The sequence below is a fragment of the Gymnoscopelus braueri genome (genome assembly GCF_963280865.1).
Source record: "Gymnoscopelus braueri genome assembly, chromosome: 4".
Lineage (NCBI taxonomy): Eukaryota > Metazoa > Chordata > Actinopteri > Myctophiformes > Myctophidae > Gymnoscopelus > Gymnoscopelus braueri.
Genome location: NC_137605.1, coordinates 14295218 through 14315730, shown reverse-complemented (window position 1 = coordinate 14315730; position 20513 = coordinate 14295218). Strand labels below are relative to the sequence as shown.

General features: G+C 40.6%; 1 protein-coding gene across 1 annotated transcript; it reads right to left on the bottom strand.

The window, feature by feature from the left end:
- Window positions 1-4542: 4542 nt before the first annotated feature.
- Window positions 4543-11471, bottom strand: LOC308083462 (extracellular calcium-sensing receptor-like; the record flags this gene model as incomplete). Its single annotated transcript, XM_080425776.1, has 8 exons — window positions 4543-5456; window positions 5540-5663; window positions 5765-5992; window positions 6298-6573; window positions 7394-7600; window positions 7794-8063; window positions 9133-9374; window positions 11393-11471. The coding sequence occupies 8 exons, from the start codon at window positions 11469-11471 to the stop codon at window positions 4543-4545; spliced, it is 2340 nt and encodes a 779-aa protein (XP_080281902.1).
- Window positions 11472-20513: the final 9042 nt, after the last annotated feature.

Sequence of the window (20513 nt, the reverse complement as noted above, 5' to 3'; positions counted from 1 at the left end):
TTTGTTGTGCAGTATTAAACCCATTTATATGTTGACGGTTTTGTTTCTTTCTACCATAATATAAATACTTTATTTTGTATATTTTTATGTACAGTTCGTGTATTGATAAGGATGATATGATTGTGCCAAAATAAATCCATCATAGATGAAGAACAATAAATTGTGTTGTTTTCCCTGGAATGGGGTGATACACTATCTCACCTCTCTGAGTGCTGCACCCTGCTTACATAACAATAGAGCAGGGACACAGGAAGGGGGGGGGGTTGAACATACTCAATACCATTGGGGGGGGGTATCCTCCTCACTTTCGGTTCTAAAATGCCCTCTAACTCCCTGCAATAGAGGATAACCACACCCACCCGCTTTGCATAAAGACCATTAGGTTCTCAACTACGTCCTCACACACAGTATAAATAACACACAGTGTAGTACTAGGCCCACACTACACTGTAGCTACTTGCAATGAGTGAGCCACCGAAAAAGAAGACGTTTGTCCAAAGCAAACTTAGCTTCGTGAAGAGGCCAAGACCTCCACCAGTATCCCTGCCAGTGGAAGCTCTGCTGTCAGATGTGGAGGAGAAACCACCACTACTGGAAGACAGACACGATGATGACGACAACACAACGAGAAAAGGGAAAATAGCATCAGTTCTTCAGCTGTCTGAGGAAACAATCAGCAGCAGCACAGAGGCAAGTAAAACATCAAAAAAAGTCATTGTGTTTGGTAATACTTCCTATGAAGCTGCATGTATAATGCACTATAACATTGTATAACTGTTATACTCATAAATACTCATAATACTTATAACAAGCATAACACATACACACATTTCTTAATATATATATAATAATGACTTAAAACACCCACCGCCACTTATTGGGAAATATAATCACAAGACATCTAAATCTCTAAATTACATTAACAGTGATTATAATGCATACAAAATAATACAACTATGAGAATTATAACACTATGATCCTCTGCATAAGAAAATCTGTGAGTAATTATGAGGTAATCAGTATTGTGATACTTGACCTTAAATGTCATTAAAGCTTTATAAAAACGCACTTAAGGCAATATGTCGCTTTGTAGCGCCTGCTAAATGCCTTAATGTTGATGCTGAAGCAATAGCCTATATTGTGCCGCCCCAGTTTCTAATGGTATCGAATGTTTATTTATTTTTTCAGCAGAGAGATAGCCACACACCTGAAGTGAGCATTCCTCTACCCTCATCCTCCACTACGATTCCTGCCTCTAGCACAGGGGATGGAAGCTCACCATTTGCTATATGGACAGAGGCGATGTGGGCCAGAAAAAAGGAGGCATACCCCTGGATCGACTGTAAGGATGGGAAACTGGGGTGCAAAGTTTGCTCCTCCATTACGGATCTGTCTGCCTTCAAAAAACAAGGTTCACAAGTAGGATATGAATGGCATTTCTACACCATCACACCCAGCGGAAAAGACAAGAGAGCATCTCTTAGGAAAAAAATAATTAGACACCAACAGTCAGATGGTCACATTGCTGCACAACGCAAAAACTGTGACAATAAGAATGCCTCATTCAAGGCCACATGTAACGTGTTCAGATCAGTACACTACTTGGCATATAACAACATGCCATTTTCAAAACTTGACAATTTACTGGATTTTCTAGACTTACTAGCTGGGTCTGAGATTGGCACAGGCTTGCGCTCAGAATACAGCGGCGCACAAATAGCCAACTACATAGGTTTAGAAATGCGTAAAAAAATCTGCCAAAGAATCCAAGTCATAGAAGGTAACATTTCAATTCTCATAGATGAAACAACTAGCCTGGGACCTGGAACTACACTGATTGTGTACATCAAGGCTGAAGCCTACAAGAGCTGTGACCCAGAGTTTCTGTTTCTAGATTTGATTGACCTTCCCAACCAAAGAGCTGACACCATTATGGAGTATCTGTTAAAATGTCTCTGTGTACATGGCTTTGATGATGCATATCTGAAGCAGCACTTAGTTTCATTTGCAAGTGATGGTGCCAGTGTCATGTTGGGGCGGAAAGCTGGAGTAGCTAAACACATGTCTGAACTTTATCCTGATATAGTGACCTGGCATTGCTTAGATCACCGATTAGAGCTAGCCATGGAAGACACTCTGTCTGACATCAGTGGTGTGAAGAATTTTGACAACTTCACGTATACTATATACGACCATGACCATGAGTATGCTGACGAATGGAAACAAGTGGGAAAAAGTGGCCATTTGTTGATCAAGAGCTATGACAACATATCCTTTCGCACAGTGTCTGCAGTTTGGGATGATTTTGAGTCACTGTGTGCTCACTTCAGCTTTGCAAAGACAGATGAGAAACGATCAGCACACGAAAGGAATGTCTTTGAAGGTCTGTTAAAGCAGCTGGCTTCAAGGCAGTTTTTGTTAGATTTAGCGCTCATGTATGACACGCTAAACGAGTTAGACACGCTATCAAAATGTTTGAAAAATGTAAAGTCAGTAACCTGTGCAGACAAACTGATCAATTGTAGCTTTCAGGTCATTGCTGGAATGGGAGAACGACCGGGACCCAAGGTACGTGCAGTTGAAACTGCAGTATCAGAAGGCCGGTTGGGCACAGTTGTGCTGACAGACAACCCAGAAATAGTCTCCCTCAATCGTCAACAGTTTCTCAGAAGTCTCAGCAATAATCTAAGCCATAGAATGTTCACTGCATCGTTTACAGAGTCATCAGCCACCTCACAGACTGAGTCAGACTCACAATGTGTCGATTTGATTTCACAACTGAAATTTCTAGAGCCTGAAAATTGGCCACCAGCACAAAATATGCATCTTGGATTTGGAGAGGTGGAAATAAGGAAACTTTGCAAAAGATTCAGGCTGCCAATTAAGGAAACTTCACTTGTAATTGATGCATTCTGGGCCTTTATTGAGTGCAATGGAGAAATCACACCCGATGATCTCAGGCCTTTACTGAACTGCATAAAACTCATCCCATGCAGCACTGCAGTGTGTGAAGAAGCATTGAATGAAATTATCACCTCTGATTATAATTTACGGATTGAACAGCTATCAGCCTTGATGTTCATCAAGTTAAACGGGCCACCTCAAGATGTGTTCGATCCAACAGGTTATGTGACAACTTGGCTCAGATCCCATCACTCAGCTGAGGAGAATGAGACCTGCAGCTGAATCTCTGAAGAAAAAAAATAATCTGGAAGTTGACGTGACTGTTCATTTGATTGTTTTGAAACCACTTACGATGATGTGGTTGTTCTTCAAACTTTTTTCTCATTCTTTCCTAGAGATAGTAGTTCAAGTAAACACAAGTTGATTATCATTCATGCTGGCCGTTATCTAACTGCTGTTTTGACTGTTGCTGTTTTGAAAAGTTGTAATTTGTATTGAGAGTTTGAATCTTGCTTTTTTTCAATAAAGTGGTCCAAGTAAACACAAGTTGTCAGATTTTTTTTATTTTTTAAAGTGTGTGTGTCAGGGCTATTATAAGAATAAAACTAAAAGGGCAGAAAATAATCTCATTAATAGAAACAAGGTAAACATGACTAAGACTAAAATAAATATAATATATATATAAATTCATCACCCCCACCACAACTACTGCACTACAAAGCCTGAGTGCTGAGTGTAACTACATTTTGGTTGAAATGATTTAGTTTGTTTATTATCAGCCATCATGATTTTTGGGAGATAAACATTTACCACATGAATACATGTACACTTGGTGACAGGTGTTGTACATCTGCCGGGTAACACTTGCCATGCATCCCATGTCATAATGCGTTATTAACATACTTATAATGCATTTTAATCCTTATAACACTACATAATTATGGCGATAAGAACTCATAATAAATAATACTCAATAAACAATAATCATAACACACGGCAATTTATTGTCTCCGCCAGGCCGTAGGAACAGCTAATCTCCGGCACCGTTGGCTTGATCGAAGTGAAACTGTGCACACACACTTCCTGATGCCAGAGCAGAACATCTGCCCCAAATTTTTCACATGGACCTGTTATAGTGCCACCAGGAGGCCGTTTTTTGTGTAATGTAACACATTATTACATTATGCATAAAATATATATTACTTTATGCGCTCATGATCTTATTATATTATGAGCTGATTATTACATTATGAGCAGTTATTACATTATGAGTTGCTACAGGCCTTCAAAAATAATGCCGTTAGACAATAATATCTAAAGGGTACATATGCCATTTTAAACTTATACACCTCTTACATACCTGTAGTACTTTGACCCACATAGAATGAAGAGGTGCAATTATTTCTTGTCTATATAGTTCTAAAATCATCAAACGTAGTCTTTAAGGGAGGGAAGTCAACTTCTCACCAACTTTTTTTTATGATAGATAATAGATGTTTGCATCTCTGACTGGATCTATTTTAATCTGGCAGAAAACTGAATCTATTACTACTAACAAGGTGATCAAGTAATTAAAAATATCCATATTCGTATCGTTATAAAATACACCGAAAATGTATTATTATCTAATTTCTGCTTCTACGTCTTGGTGGCACCGCGACCCATGATGGACTTCTTAGTGTTTCTTTCAGGTTTCAAAATGATTATATAACACTTAAGTCCAAACAGTGCCACCAAAAGGCCAAAACTGGATGCTAAAATAGCAAATACTTCCACTACATCTGCATATTTGCCTGGAGAGCTGATATATGCTGGGATGAAGGCTATCCACACGGCACAGAAGATCAACATGCTGAAAGTGATTAACTTGGCTTCATTGAAGTTGTCTGGAAGATTCCTTGCCATGAATGCTAGGATGAAGCTGAGGAGTGCCAGTAATCCAATGTAACCTAGTAACACTGCAAAACCAACTGTTGATCCCACATCACATTCATAGACTATTTTATCGCTGTGGTATTGTGTGTTTTTATGAGGAGTTGGTGAGGCAGACACAAGCCACGCTATGCAGATGATTACCTGAATTGAAGTAAGAGCCAGAACTGTTCCTCTCTGCTGCATAGCACCGAAAAATTTCATAATGTCTGCACCCCCAGGCTTGGAGGATTTGAACACAGCCAACACCACCATAGTCTTTACCAGGATACATGAGACACACAGCACAAAGCTGATCCCAAATACTGCATGCCTCAGCTGACAAGTCCAGAGCATGGGATGGCCAATGAATAGAAGTGAGCACAGGAAACATAGTTTGAGTGACAACAAAAGTTGGAAGCTGATTTCTGAGTTGTTGGCGCGTACCATGGGCGTGTCTCGATGATAGATGAAGATCCCCAGGACAATGGCACAGATAACTGTGCCCAGCAATGAGATGGTTGTCAAGGAGATACCCAGGGCCTCATGGTAGGAGAGGAACTCCACGCTTTTAGGGACACAGTGGTCTCGCTGGGGACTGGACCAGAAGTCCTCTGGACAACTGGTGCACTCTGTAGAGTCTACCAAAGAGGGCAGGGTTAAAGGGACAGACAAGTACAGTATCAGCCTAAAGATAACCTACTGCTACATGATGTGAACCTACCAGTCTGATTGCTGATCTCTCCACCAGAACAAGCAATGCAGTCAAAGCAGCAGACAGGTTCCCCTTTCCTTCTGGCCACACGGGTTCCAGGGGAACAGCTCTCACTGCACACTGACCGAGAAGGCTACAGAGGAAAGTAACAATGTGCATTTTCAGTCTAAACTAAATTACATTCACATCCACATCACGAGCTCAACACTAATTATTTTAAAAAGCCAAAGTGACCTTTTTGGTTTCAAAGTTCCAGAAGATTCTCTCTTCATCAAGGATGAGTTCTTCACCTGCGGAGGCTGACTTCTTGAACATACCTACATACTGATTCTTTGTGCTTCCATCAGGAAGCCACACCCAGTTCATGATATCACAGATTGGTAAGGCATCACTATTCTCATCAAATAATACTTGATCACCAAATGATGTGGTGAAGTTGATCTTTTCCAGGTAATACACTAGCTATAAATGGTGATGAGGAAGAGAGAAAGAAAGAAACTACAGTGTACAATATACACAATAGGGACACTGACATAGACTGTTTACAACACAATTTATATTTATATTTTGTCCCAAGCTTCTGTGCCTTGGAGAATGGGAGGGCTTCCACTTAATACAATATACAACACGTAAGTCCCCATCCCATGTACAATTTCATCCCAGTTTGTAAGTTTGTTACTTTCATGCCATATTTACATATATCATGTCATATTTACATATCATGCCATATTTACATGTTTCTAACTGTTAATTAATTAAAAAAACACCTGCCATGGCTGTATTGTCTGCAAACTGGCACAGCTGTGCCCACTGAAAGGCCCTCTTCCTGGCACACATTGCAACATGTCATTGAGGGCATGGGCCACAGCATACACAGCCTTGTACACATTATACTCTGGCCTGAGGTTAGACACATCCAACAGGGTCGTTTCTGTTGTTCCAAGGTCCTCTTGTCCAGTACACACCCGTCCACCAGCATCCACCCACTCTGATGGAAGGGGAGCAAATTTACACTGAAATGTGTTCTCCCAAAACTGCTTCACCTGAAGAAACACATTGAAGACTTAAATATAAATGTAATACCTTAAAAATATTTAAAAACTGAAATCAGAATGAAATTGCAGCTTAAATGCTAAATTGATCTCGCAGACATCCAAACGCATCAGCGGATGTGATCTTTCCTCCGACCAAGACTTATACGGCGAACGCTGTGTCAGCAAAGCTCACAGAATTCTCAAAGATCATGGTCCCCCCAACAACCACGGATTGTTTCAGAAGATGCCAAAAGTAAGGTGGCTCCACAGTAACGAGGCCACTGGCAGTAGACTGTTAAAGAGCTTCTTCCCCAATCTCACACTTGAACAAACTAGCTTGAGAAAAATGAATCTCTCCAGACAGATTCTGCTAACAGTAGAATCTGTTGGCGCTGCCGCCCTAAACATGTAATGTTGTCGTTAGTAGGAATAAACACACTACTGCCTTAAACATGTAATGTTCTTTGTAGGAATAGGTTCATTGGTTCGGGATTTGTAGTGCCCCCCCCCCCCCCCCATCCAGTTATTACACTGGGCCGGGACGGAGTCCGTAGAAAAAGAAAAAAGAAAGAGACGAGAAAAACATAGGAGAGGACAAAGAAGACTAGATTATAGGACAACAAGAACTCAGTTCCACTGTCAGTGCAGTCAAAACAGGAGAGTAGAAACAACACACACACACACACACACACACACACACACACACACACACACACGCGCGTGTGTGGAGTCTTCATGTACAACTGATTGTTAGATCTGAGTGACCTGGTTCAGGGAGATTGGTTTGGCCAAACAAAAACATTTTTACTCTTAGTATACCTGCACTCACTATGATGTTTTCATGGCTGTTGTCACGGTCATTGTCAGGATGTATTTTCAACAAAAAGTCCCTGAGGCCTGGTATCTCTCCACGACGGACTGCAATACCCAGGGTGCCTCTCAGGTAGGGCATGTAGCGAGGAGTCTGGAGGTTTAACTGTTCTATGAAGCTCACATCAGCGATCCACTGCAGTCCTGTCACATCCTGCTTTACCACCTGTTGATTGTGATCATCAACAACAACAACAACAACAGCAATAATAATAACAGAATGAAAATGGCTTTTCAATTAAACAAAATGCTCTCAATTAAATATCAACCTATATTTGTCTTGTCTTCGCTTCAATATAACACATTTCAGATTCCTTATAATTATGAGTTCCTAAATCAGCATGGATCAGAACCCCAACCTCGTCCATGAGTTTAATCGTACGGATCCCATATTCAATTACAACAACCACATGAGCTGTGGATTTCTTCATCAAAGAGACAATCCTCTGGAGTTCAGCCGGGTCGCTGTCCCAGGGCAAAACCTCCACATACGCCAGGCAACCCCAACCGGACTGGGCCAGCTCAGACTGGAAGATTTGGGCCGCATCGCGGCCATAGGCATCATAACTGAACAGCAATCCTGCCCAGGTCCACTCAAACCGCCTCATAATCTGGAGCATAGCTCTCACCTGATTGGATAAAGAATGGAGGGATAAGTGCTTAGACTAGATTATTCAATCTAAATCAGTGAATCTCCTACGCACATTCTACAATGAAAAGGTCTAATAATTTTCTTTTGATACTGTCAACAGAGACCTTAGGCTCCAGCAGTAATACACACAAGCAAATGAGAGGTTATATGCAATATAAATTCCACTCACTAGTAGAGGGAATGTCAAGTGTGTGGAACACTACTACTCAGAAGTTCACCTGGATAGTATTACTTATGACTGTTCTGAAGAAGGAAGGGTGCTGATTCCGGTCACTCAGACAGGAGCACATGGCATAGTAACTTATCTGAAAAAGACATAAAACATCTGTTCTTTAATATAAAACATGTTCTTCTTTTTTTTGGGCTCATTTTCCCTGTAAGCAAACCATGTGAGTGGAGTGATGACTGACCAGGCTCATGTTCCACTCAACCGCCACCAATCAATCAATCAATCAATCAATCAATCAATCTCTCAGTGATCTGTCTATCTCTCTCTCTCTCTCTCTCTCTCTCTCTCTCTCTCTCTCTCTCTCTCTCTCTCTCTCTCTCTCTCTTTCTCTCTCTCTCTAACATCTCTTCAATTGTTTAAAACTGTGCTGTCCTCTCACCTTGAGATTATCTGTTCATGTTTTCACTAATTGTCAGTATAACATCTATGACACAATGATTCATATTATGTGCTCTGTGTATTGTTGTTGTGTTATTGTTTTTTCTTTCTTTCTTCTAAATACATGTATTATTATGTATTCTGTAATTGCGGACCCCCTTGAAAACAAGATGGTTCATCTCAAGGGGTTATTCCAAATAAAGAACTTTCAACACACAAGACCAGCCTGACTCAAGGCCTTCGGATTCTTACTCTCAGGTCCAGGTGAATCAAACTTCGAACACAGATGTATTGTGCTCTGACCTTATGAAAACCTACCTCATCTACCTGTTCCGCTCACATGCTCTGCCTGCAAGTAAATATGTTCTATGTATTTCAAGCTTTAAAATAAAATACCATACATTGTTTTGGTAAAAGGGGGTTCACTTAAGAAACTCACCTGGGGCACTCTGTACAAACCTAATACACTAGATATGGCAATGTTATGAGCTGAGGAACCGTCACCCACAATTCCGAGCACTGGAGGAGACCCAACACAGCTCTCATCCACATGAAACTGCTCCTCTCTCCCACTGACCAATGACAACGCTGCACGGAATCCAACTCCCAGCACGGCACAGGTATCATAGAAACTATACCCCAGAGTCACGTTGGGTAGCAGGCTGGGGTTTCTGTTGATCTCTGTGACGGCAAAAGCCATGGTCTGGGCCATCCTGAATGCGTCAATGTTGAAACTAACACACAAGATGTTTTTTTTTGTTCTTTTAAGTTTGTAGAAAACATGCAACATCAACAAATCCCCAAGTCCCTGTTCTCTTGCTTGCTATTGTATTTGTGATGCTCACTAGGGCTGTGAATCGTCTGCTATCTCATGATTCGATTCCGATTCTCGGGGTCACGATTCAATTAAAAATCGTTTTTTTTCAAAACAAAACGATTCTCGATTTAATTCCGATTCTTGGGGTCAGGATTTGATAAAAAATCGATTCTCATTAAAAAATATATTCCCGGTCAGTTTAATCCAAATTATTATATTGTTTTCATCTTGACTTTAACAACCAAGCGTAGCCTAGTTATTTCCGAAAGCTCAAACAAAAACATATATAATACCAGAGACGGTCGTGTAAAGATTCTTGGCTTTGATGGAATCTTAGATTAGGTGTAGTTCTATTCGATGCAGAAACACAACATAATTGCTTTGCACAGTGACACACACACCTCAGCTGTGCTGAACTGAAAGTGACTGGAGTTAGTTTTTAAAAAAAAGCCCTTGAATATGATTGAAGACATGATCATGTTTACTGTGATTATGGTAAGCTTACATTTCATATCACAAACACCATACAGTAAAAACTCCTGTAACTTTAACCAGCATAGATTTTTTAATTCGGTTTTCCGAAATTGTGAATCGATTTTGAATCGTTGATAATAAGAATCGCGATTCTTACATGAACAAATTTTTTCCAACACCCCAATGCTCACCCATAGCAAATGGGGTCCTGTTGCTCGGAGATGAAAGACAGATCAGGGAAGACAGAGGAGAGGTGGATCTCAAACAGGCCACCCAGAACCAAGTCCCCAGGCTTGTAAATTCTGTTGAGATTAAACAGTGCCTGCAACTCACAAGAAGAGGAAGGTGAGGAAGACAAAGGAGAGAATGAAATGAACAATATCAAGTACGAAAGCAGGTTTATGTCTAGAGAAACCCTCATGACTGTCCTCCTCTGTCTAACACCCCCCTCCCTTCTCTAAATCTATTGTCCAGTCGTTACGTTTTATACACAGTGCTGTGCCATCCCCTGTGCCACCTTACCCATGGCATTACGTAATCTTTCACATGTACAAAACACCCATCTGAGCAGAGACAGAAGTTGAGGCAGGGCTTAACGTACATTAGTAACACTTTCATAATGTCATACTGTATGTAAATGTTTTGTGTGTCCTGCGTGTGTCAATGACACTATCTCACCAGGGCCACAACAAAATGAAGAAATATACACCTACTTGTAGGTCATGAAATGCATTGTGGATTTTAGAAAACAATTTACTTATAATTAAAAATACACTCAAAAAGGTGGTGAAAAAGTACGTATTTTATGGGTCTGGAAAATGAGTGGGGCAAAATGTCTCAATAGTGCCCCCTACAAAATGTCAAATATGAAACCCCACTTTAAAGTTCTGTGTGTGTGTGTGTGTGTGTGTGTGTGTGTGTGTGCGTGCGTGCGTGTGTCCGACAGCTACCAGGAAAAAATCTCTTGCTTAGCCTGGAGCTCTTGGCTGTAAGGCATCTCGGGCGTTTCCCATTTCGTGTCATCACAAATAGTTTGTTGCTAGGATGATGTTTTTCCTTCATAAGTTATTTTTGCCCTGCTCAAGCACCTGCTCCCGTAAATGTCCTGCAGAGACGAGAGAGCTCCCATGCAGAGGTGCGTTCAGCTGCTTTCTCTCTCCACTGGCCCTCCGTTGATCAGAGGACACGCGTAGGACTTGGTCTTGCCGACATTCAGAAAGGGGCTGTTATCCTCACACCATTTTGTCAGGCCTGCTACCTCCTCCAGGTGGGCCCTCTAATCGTTGTTAGTGGTAGGGCCCACCACCACTGTGTCGTCAGCAAACTTAACAATGGTGTTTGGGCTGTTCTTGGCCACACAGTCATGGGTGTACAGGGAAGACAGCAGTGGGCTCAGTACAGAGCCCACCCTGACCACTTGGGGTCTGGCAGTCAGGAAGTCCAGTACCCAGTCGCACACTAGTAGGGCTCAGACCCAGGTCTGCCATCTTGCTGGCCAGCTTGGTGGGGATTATGATTTTAAAGGCCGATCTGTAATCAGTGAATGGCAGCCTTTGACATATTTCCCCTCTGTTGTTGTCAAGGTGGGAGAGGATGGCAGGTAGGACCTGGGAGATGGCGTCGTTGTGGATCTATTTGGGCGGTAGGCAAACTGCAGTGGGTCTAAGGTGCTGGGGAGAGAGGAGTAGTCTTTTACTAGCCTCTCAAAGCACTTCATGACCACTGAGGTCAGTGCAGTTGTGTTGATGTTGTATTGATGTTGTGTAGTTTTGTTCATGTTGTGTTGGCATTGAGTAGTTGTGATGATGTTATTTTCATTGAGTGTAGTTGTGTGGATGTTATGTAATTGTGGTGGTGATGTGCTAGTGAGTAGCATTGGTGCACCCCAGGGTGCAGTGCTGTCACCCTTCTGTTCATCATCTACGCCTCTGACTTCCGCGTGTGTCACCACCAGATGTTCTCTGATGACACAGTCATTGTCAGCTGCATCACAGGTGATGGAGGACTTCACAAACGTAACATCCGTTCTTGCGAGGCGCACCAAAATACTGTTCAGGGGACTGTAAAGAGAATAGTCACACCAGGGGCCCGGGGGCCAAAGGCACACCGTTTTTCCAATCTTCACCAAACTTGGCACAAACACCGTTCAGGGGTCTGCGATGACAATACTCACACCAGGGGCCATGTCGTAAAACGACATGGCCCCGACAAGCTTACTGACGCCAGGTGTCCCTTAGGGCCACATGTGGTATAACCAAGCTTACTGCTCCTCCAATCAATGTAGATTGGCTACTACCCTAAATAAAGGAACATGTTTTCTTTTTGTGAACTTGTAAATCTGCTTTCTTGTAAACAACAATCTTGTAAACATTTAGAAAAATCTATCCTTCAGACAGTCTGCAGGCAAATACATATCAATAGATATTATATTTGTAAAAAAATGTATATATATATCGACAAAAGGTGCTTATCCCTGCTGTCCAAAATATAAACTTTTCAGGAAATGAAAAACACAACAACACTATAAAAATACTGCCTAATCAAAGTTGGTATGGTAACTTACATGGTCAGATCCTTGAATATGTCCTTATATTATCATCATTTTACCCAAATCCAGCTTAAGTAGAGTTAGGAGCTTTTTGACAATTCATGTGGAGATTTTTATTTTATTTTTTATTTAAAGTTGAAAAATGGAGATGGCGACGATATACATAACCATGTATTTGTATATCTGTCAAAAAGATAAAGCACACACCAAAAAAAGATGATTTCCATTGTGGTCCTTTGTAATTTGTATTGATTTATTGATTGATTGGATACTTTATCATTCAGTTAGTAAAAAGTACAGTTATACAATATAAATGTAGATTTAGTTATAGTTATACAATAACACTAAAAGGATAACACAAAGGCCTGAGGGCTCGTTTCCATTGTGATCCTGTGTATTCAATTTATCAAGACATACATGTATAAAGACATACAATACTATTCAAGAGATCATCAAGGAGCAGTAAAAGTATTTACAGAAAAACAGTGGGGGGTAATTTATTTTGGCAAGCTAGAAGACTTGTGTAGGTCCAGTTGCAAAATGCAGACATATGCTCTTTTATGGAGGTTTTGATGGCTGATGGTAGGGCATTCCACATTTTGGTGGCATAATAGTAAAATTAATTCATCCCCATGTTTTTGCCAAATCTGGGGGGAATGAGATCAGTGCATTTGTACCCGTGGGTATTAGTCACTTTGCTTATTCAGATCATGTGCCTTATTCAGATCAGCAGACTATACCCAGGTGTGTGTGTGTGTGTGTGTGTGTGTGTGTGTGTGTGTGTGTGTGTGTGTGTGTGTGTGTGTGTGTGTGTGTGTGTGTGTGTGTGTGTGTGTGTGTGTGTGTGTGTGTGTGTGTGTGTGTGTTTACCACTGATGACATATGGCCCAGGGCTGAAGAAATACTGTCTCAGCAGGTGCAATGTTGGAAGTTAATTAATTGTCTAATGAGGGAAATGTCTCTGGAGATCTTTTCAAAACATGCTCTAATTAATTAACATGCGAGTGCCATATAGGGATGGGCAACAATACAGTACATCACAATGGTTATATATACCCCAAATGTAAATATCGTCACTGTCTGGGGGGGGTGGACCTTGTATGTCCAAAACTGTTACTTCTCACTGTTACTTCTCAGGATAACCTGATGTGTTCCAATGGATTCAATGTAATTATTTAGTCACAAGCTCTAAAACTTTTCATTGGTTCAATGTTTATAAAACTCACAGACACTGTAAAGTGACCGATTGGCCAAGGCTCCAAAAGTTCTAGAAGTTCTAAAAAAACAGAGATGCAAAGTTTGGGGGGTTTATTTGTACCCAACCAAATCGTCCACCAACAGTTATAGTGCAGCAAATAAGGGAAAGCCTTAAATAACAAAAATAATACTTTACAAAAATATGGAAAATGAACATAATTGACAGCAAACTATAAAGAAAACAATCCAGGAACTTAAGAAAGTTAAACAGGCGACACCCTTAAACAAGGGCCCTGGTAGCTCTCCCCTAAGTGCTTACAGCTTGTTGCTCCAAGTCTAACTGAACTCTCAATACCTGTAGCATGCCTGCCTTTTAAACAGGTGGGATAAACCAAGCACTATGAAAGTAATTTGTATCCAGTATCTCAAACCAGGCAACCCAAGACCCCATGAGTTAATCTACAATTACATAAATGCTTCTTAAACATATTGTCAATGAATACCCTTCAATACATATTTCAGGCACCAAACACATACCAGCAAAATGCTAAATAACATTAGCAAACACCCCTCCTCCTCTACCTCTACACAGTACTTGGCACGTTCCACCCCTTCTTAAACTAAATGGACTGGCCCTGGTATGTTTCGGCAGTTACAAGTAGTGATGGGCCGATACCACATTTCTTCAAGTCGATACGATACCGATATTTTTGGGGCCAATTTTCCGATACCGATACCGATACCGATACCGGAACCGGAAACAGAAACAAACCGGAAACGGGACCGAAAATGGCCGTAAACCGGAACCGGAAGTACATTAAAAAGTATCGATATTTTTTTTTAAGTATCGATACCAAACGATATTCAGACAATCGATCGATATATCGATACAAGTATCGATATGCCCATCACTAGTTACAAGTCAGATTCAGAGGGTGCCAGTACTGCAGAGGAAAGACCAGGTGACAAACAAACATTTCAGATCAGTTCTAATAGACAGTGTTAAAATAAACATAAAGTTTGAACCCCTTAGACACAGGTGTCACACTTTGTCGTGTTGCTGTGGATTGATTGTGCGAGCGTGCATCTTCAAGTTCTCCAAGCAGCTGGAGTTGGCTGTCTTTCGCATCCAGTTCCATTTTCAGCTTCAAAATTTCCTGCTTCTGTTGTGCCAATCTGTCATTTTTTTTTGTTCCTCTTCATGTGAGATGGTGTGCCTCTTTAATAGTCCAAATGACCCAAAAGAAGAGCAGCAAAAGAAGAATTTCATAATATGTTTAATGTGTCTTCCTTATTACAGCTTCCTCTCATCAGCACAGCTGGACCAATACCACCTGCAAACCAGCCTGGCGATTTCCCTTTACCTTCACAACCAACAGATGACTGTGCAGTGCTGAATAAAACTGACATGAATTGTTACAGTAAAATGACTATTACTTTGTCTGAGTCAATAGCTCTAGAACATGAAACCAGACATCAGAACACTTACTATAGATAAGACTTTAGAGTCTAAAGTTTAGACCAAAGAAATGAACCATGGCAATGAAACGAGTGATAGACCTTGAGTCCACTGCAGCAATGCAGTACTCTGAGGTCATAGGCAATTTAGTTTTCCCATGTGGCTTTGTGGTAATCCTCATGTTCCACACCTTGGCACTTCACCAGACAGGAAAGTCATAGAGAGGGGTGATAGTGCAAGCTATGGACTTTTGGAGATCAAGAGACACCATCACAGTGTCTCTATCTCAAGAGGCAGGCAGATGGTAGCTACACGCTCAAGGAGAGTCACATGTATCACTACAAAATTGTGGGGCAGCTGTGACTCACAGGCATCGCCTTGACAACTTGTAGATCAGCTTATTTTGGCAAGCGAGTCCCTCACGCGATGGATCGTTATAAGTAATAGCGTGTAATGATGTGGTCAATATGCTATTATAAGCACGACATTGGAGTTGGCATGAAACGTAAAGCCCAATAGCGAAACTGTGGCCACACTTGCAGAAACAGCGGTTGAATTTGCATCATGTCATGTCTATAATATGCATAGAAGCAATAGATTGTTGATTTTTTCTTTCTTTTTTATGTGTTGACAAATGTTGGGCACATATATATTTTATTTGAGGTTTTGTAATGGATTTTGCATGAAGAATAAAGCAATCTAAAGACATATGCAAGCTTTGATCCCATGTAAGTCAGCCTCGGAGCAGACTTAGAATATGCGGACCTCCCGCCAAATTAACCGACAGAAAGAGATGAATGAATTGTGTGACTCGTAATGTGGGAAGTTGCGTAACTTCCTTTACGTTCAAAATATGGGCGTAAACAGCTTAGTGAATCAGGCCTATTGTCTCCCCTATAGTAATACATTCAAGCCCCTCGCAGGGACCCCCTTAGTCTATACATTTATGGAAGGATGATTGTTATTGCTTAAACATGTAACTTTAATTTTTTTTGTGGGACATATGCTATATAGTTGTTAAAAAGTAATATAGTGCTGCTTTAAGTTTTCCCTTTTAGTTTACTGATAGCCCTTGCACGCATGCACGCAGCACGTGCACACACACACACACACACACACACACACACACACACACACACACACACACACACACACACACACACACACACACACACACACAGTAAGTAGACTTAAAATAAAAACTTGAGTTTACTTAAACTACTTTATTTAAAGAAACAAGATTCAAAGATTCAAGTTTCAGCAACAACCGCATTACATCATCTAAGTGGTTTCAACAGTCAAATCAATCACATGAACTACCAGCATGGTAATAAGACAATTGAACTGCATTACAACATCAAAACAGTTTAAAGTCTGAAAATGGGTCAATTGCGGGCAGGTGCTCTTCTATGATGGTATTGAATAAAGATTTTGGATCATCTGATTGATAGGATTTCACCCAAGTTTCCCAAATCCAAGCTTTCACATATTCTGTTGGATCCCACATGGCTAGAGTTGGTCCATTTAACTTAATAAACATCAAGGCTGATACCTGTTCAATCAGTAAGTGTTTATCTGAGGTGATAATTTGGTTCATCTGGCTGAATAACCTTTCACACTCTGCAGTGTTCCATGGGATGAGTTTTATGCAATTCAATAAAGACCGGAAATCATCAGGTGTAGTATGTTCCCCATTGCACCTCTTGAAGTCCCTGAATGCATTAATTACACCAAAGCTTTCCTTATGTGGCAGCCTGAATCTTCCGTCACACAGTTCAAACAATCCCTCCTCTCCAAAGTTGAGCCGCCTATTCTGTGCTGGTGGCAAATGTTCAGGTTCAAGAACTTTCAGTTGTGAAATCAAATTGACACATTGTGAGTCTGACATTCTATGGCTTAGATTATTGCTGAGACTTATGAGAAACTGTTGACGATTGAGGGAGACTATTTTTGGGTTGTCTGTCAACACAACTGTGCCAAACCTGCCTTCTGATACTGCAGTTTCAGCTGCACGTACTTTAGGTCCTGGTCGTTCTCCCATTCCAGCAATGACCTGAAAGCTACAATTGATCAGTTTGTCTGCACAGGTTACTGACTTGACTTTTTCTAAACGTGTGGATAGCATGGCTAACTCGTTTAGCGTGTCATACATGAGTGCTAAATCTAACACAAACTGCTTTGAAGTCAGCTGCTTTAACAGACCTTCAAAGCGTTTCCTATCGTACGCCGGTCGTTTCTCATCTGTCTTTGCAAAGCTGAAGTAAGCACATAGTGACTCAAAATCATCCCAAACTGCAGACACTGTGCGAAAAGAACTGCCTACATATCTGGTGCTCAGCAAACTGCCAATTTTCCCCACTTTTTGCAATTCAGCATACTTAAATGTAATGTTGTACACCATATACAATTTGTCCATGAAGTTGTCAACATTGTTCACACCACTGACATCAGACACAGTGTCATCCACAGCTTGCTCCAGTTTGTGATTTAAGCAATGCCAGGTCACTATTTTAGGATACAGTTCAGACATTTTTTCAGCTACTCCAGATTTCCGCCCCAACATGACACTGGCGCCATCACTTGCAAATGCAACTAAGTGCTGCTTCAAATATGCATCATCAAAGCCATGTACACCGAGACAATTCAGCAGATGTTCTATAATGGTGTCAGCTCTCTGGTTTGGCAGCTCAATCAAATCTAGAAACATTAGCTGTGGTTCACAGCTCTTGTCTGTTTCACACCATTTGAGGTACACCATCAGTGTAGTTCCAGGTCCCAGGCTAGTTGTTTCATCTACAAGAATTGAAAATTTACCTTCTTTGTCTTGGATTCTATAGCAGATTTCCTTTCGCATTTCTGAACCGATATGGTTGGTTATTTGTTTAACCCCATTTTTGTTTGGTAAATACTGTAATCCACGTTTATCTGAAAATGGCATGTCGTTTTGTGCCAAGCCGTATACTGAACGGAACACGTTACACATGGCCTTCTCAAGTAGATTGTCTGTTGGATCATTCTTTGGATTGTCTTGTATGCGTTGTGCAGAAATGTGACCATCTGACTGTTTGTGTCTCATTATTTTTCTCATAAGAGATGCCAGCATTGCACTCTTGTATTTTCCTCTAGGTGTGATGGTGTAGAAACGCCATTCATGTTCTGTTATTTTCTTCCGCTCTTGTTCTTTGAAGGTAGAGAAATCCATAATGGATGAGCAAACTTTGCAGCCCAGTTTCCCATCCTTACAGTCGATCCAGGGGTATGCCTCCTTTTTTCTGGCCCACATCTCCTCTGTCCATACAGCAAATGGTGAGCTTCCCTCTCCTGTGCTAGAGGCAGGAATTGTAGCGGAGGATGGGGGTTGGGGACTGCTAATTTCAGGTGTGCAGCTACCATCTCTCTGCTGAAATAAACACAAAAAAACATTAGATACCAATATACCATTAGAAACTGGGGCTGCAAAAAAATAAGCTTCAGCATCAACATCACAATGAATGTACATGTGAAACACTACCCCATGCAACTACCCATGAAGCCCATCACGCATTCTTGTATTATCATTTACTTATAACAATGTATAATTATAATTGCATCTACTAACACGCTTAGATAATGCTTTATCTAACATTCATAACAACTTATAAACCATTGTATAATAACACACAGTCAAGTATAAAAATCGTATCATAATTTAGGCATTTAGCAGACAGTCTTACCCAGAGTGACTTAAGTGTGTTTTTATAAAACTGTAAAATTTGAGTTATGAGCACTCATACGTCCCTTATAATTACTATAATTACTAATAATTACTACGGTCAAGTTCACACAATGAGAATTACTATGAATCATGCAAAAAACATATCGTGGAGACAAGTATTATATAATACTTGAAGTCATTATAAATGCTTTATAATGTTATCCTTGTTATAAAGAATTTAAACAGTGTTATAGGCAGATTATAATGCATTATAAAGCATTCTTCTAATGCATTGCAGACATGGGCTTCATAGGAAGTGTTAACAAATAACACAATGACTTAACTTTAACAGTAGTTTTACTTGCCTCTGTGCTGCTGCTGACGGTTTCATCAGACAGATGAAGAACTGATGCTATTTTTCTTTTTCTGGTTGTGTTGTCATCATCATGTCTGTCCTCCAGTGCTGGTGGTTTCTCCTCCACATCTGACAGCAGAGCTTCCACTGGCAGGGATACTGGTGGAGGCCTTGGCCTCTTCACGAAGCTAAGCTTGGTTTGGACAAACGTCTTCTTTTTTGGTGGCTCACTCATTGTAAGTAGTTACAGTGTAGTGTGGGCCTAGTACTACACTGTGTGTTATTTATACTGTGTGTGAGGACGTAGTTGAGGACCTAATGGTCTTTATGCAAAGCAGGTGGGTGTGGTTATCCTCTATTGTTATGTAAGCAGGGTGCAGCACTCAGAGAGGTGAGAGAGTGCATCACTCCTTCCAGGCAAAACAACACAATTTATTGTTCTTTATATATGATGGATTTATTTTGGCACAATCATCCTTATCAATACACGGTCAAACTGTTAATGCATACAAATATACAAAATAAATTAGCATTAATATTATGGTAGAAAGAAACTGTCAACATAATAGGTTAAAACCCTATATACACAATAAGAACTACACTTCAAAACATCTTATTGTTCACTGAGCTGATACAACTGTAAGGTAGGTGTCCATGAAACACACAATAATACAATGTATTCCCCTTTATGCAATAACAATAGAACATAATAGAACATTTAAACTTAGAACAAACAAACCTTGTAGTTTTCTCCCGCTTCACTTCTCTTCAAAAGGAGTGTAACCACCTAACTGGTCCTCCTGACAACACATCTTATAGGGATTTCCAGGCTGGCCACAAAACAAACCAACATCCATTAAACAAATAGCCTAATATATAGAATAATGCAAATAAAACAAATAATAATGATGGAAGTTAAAGAGTGAATTTTATAATTAGATATAAATTGTGTCCGGCTGCCGGCCTGAAAATTGAGGGGACAAATTGTGTCTAATTATTTGTGTTCAGTCCTGGTATTTTCGTGTACTGGTTTGAAACTGACATACTGTTGTATTCTATTTTTCTTATTTGGTTTATCTTAATTTCGCACAGTGAAGTCATGATGAGTTCTGTGTAGAATCGTAATATGTCCAGCAGATGTCAACAGAGCTCGCGCTAAGTGCCCGTTTTTAAATCAATTTCAGTGAGAAGATAGACCCCTTAACACACGACGTCACACTGATAAGAACCAGTATGCGTGCAACCAGTATGCGCGCAATGAAACCCATTCTGTCAG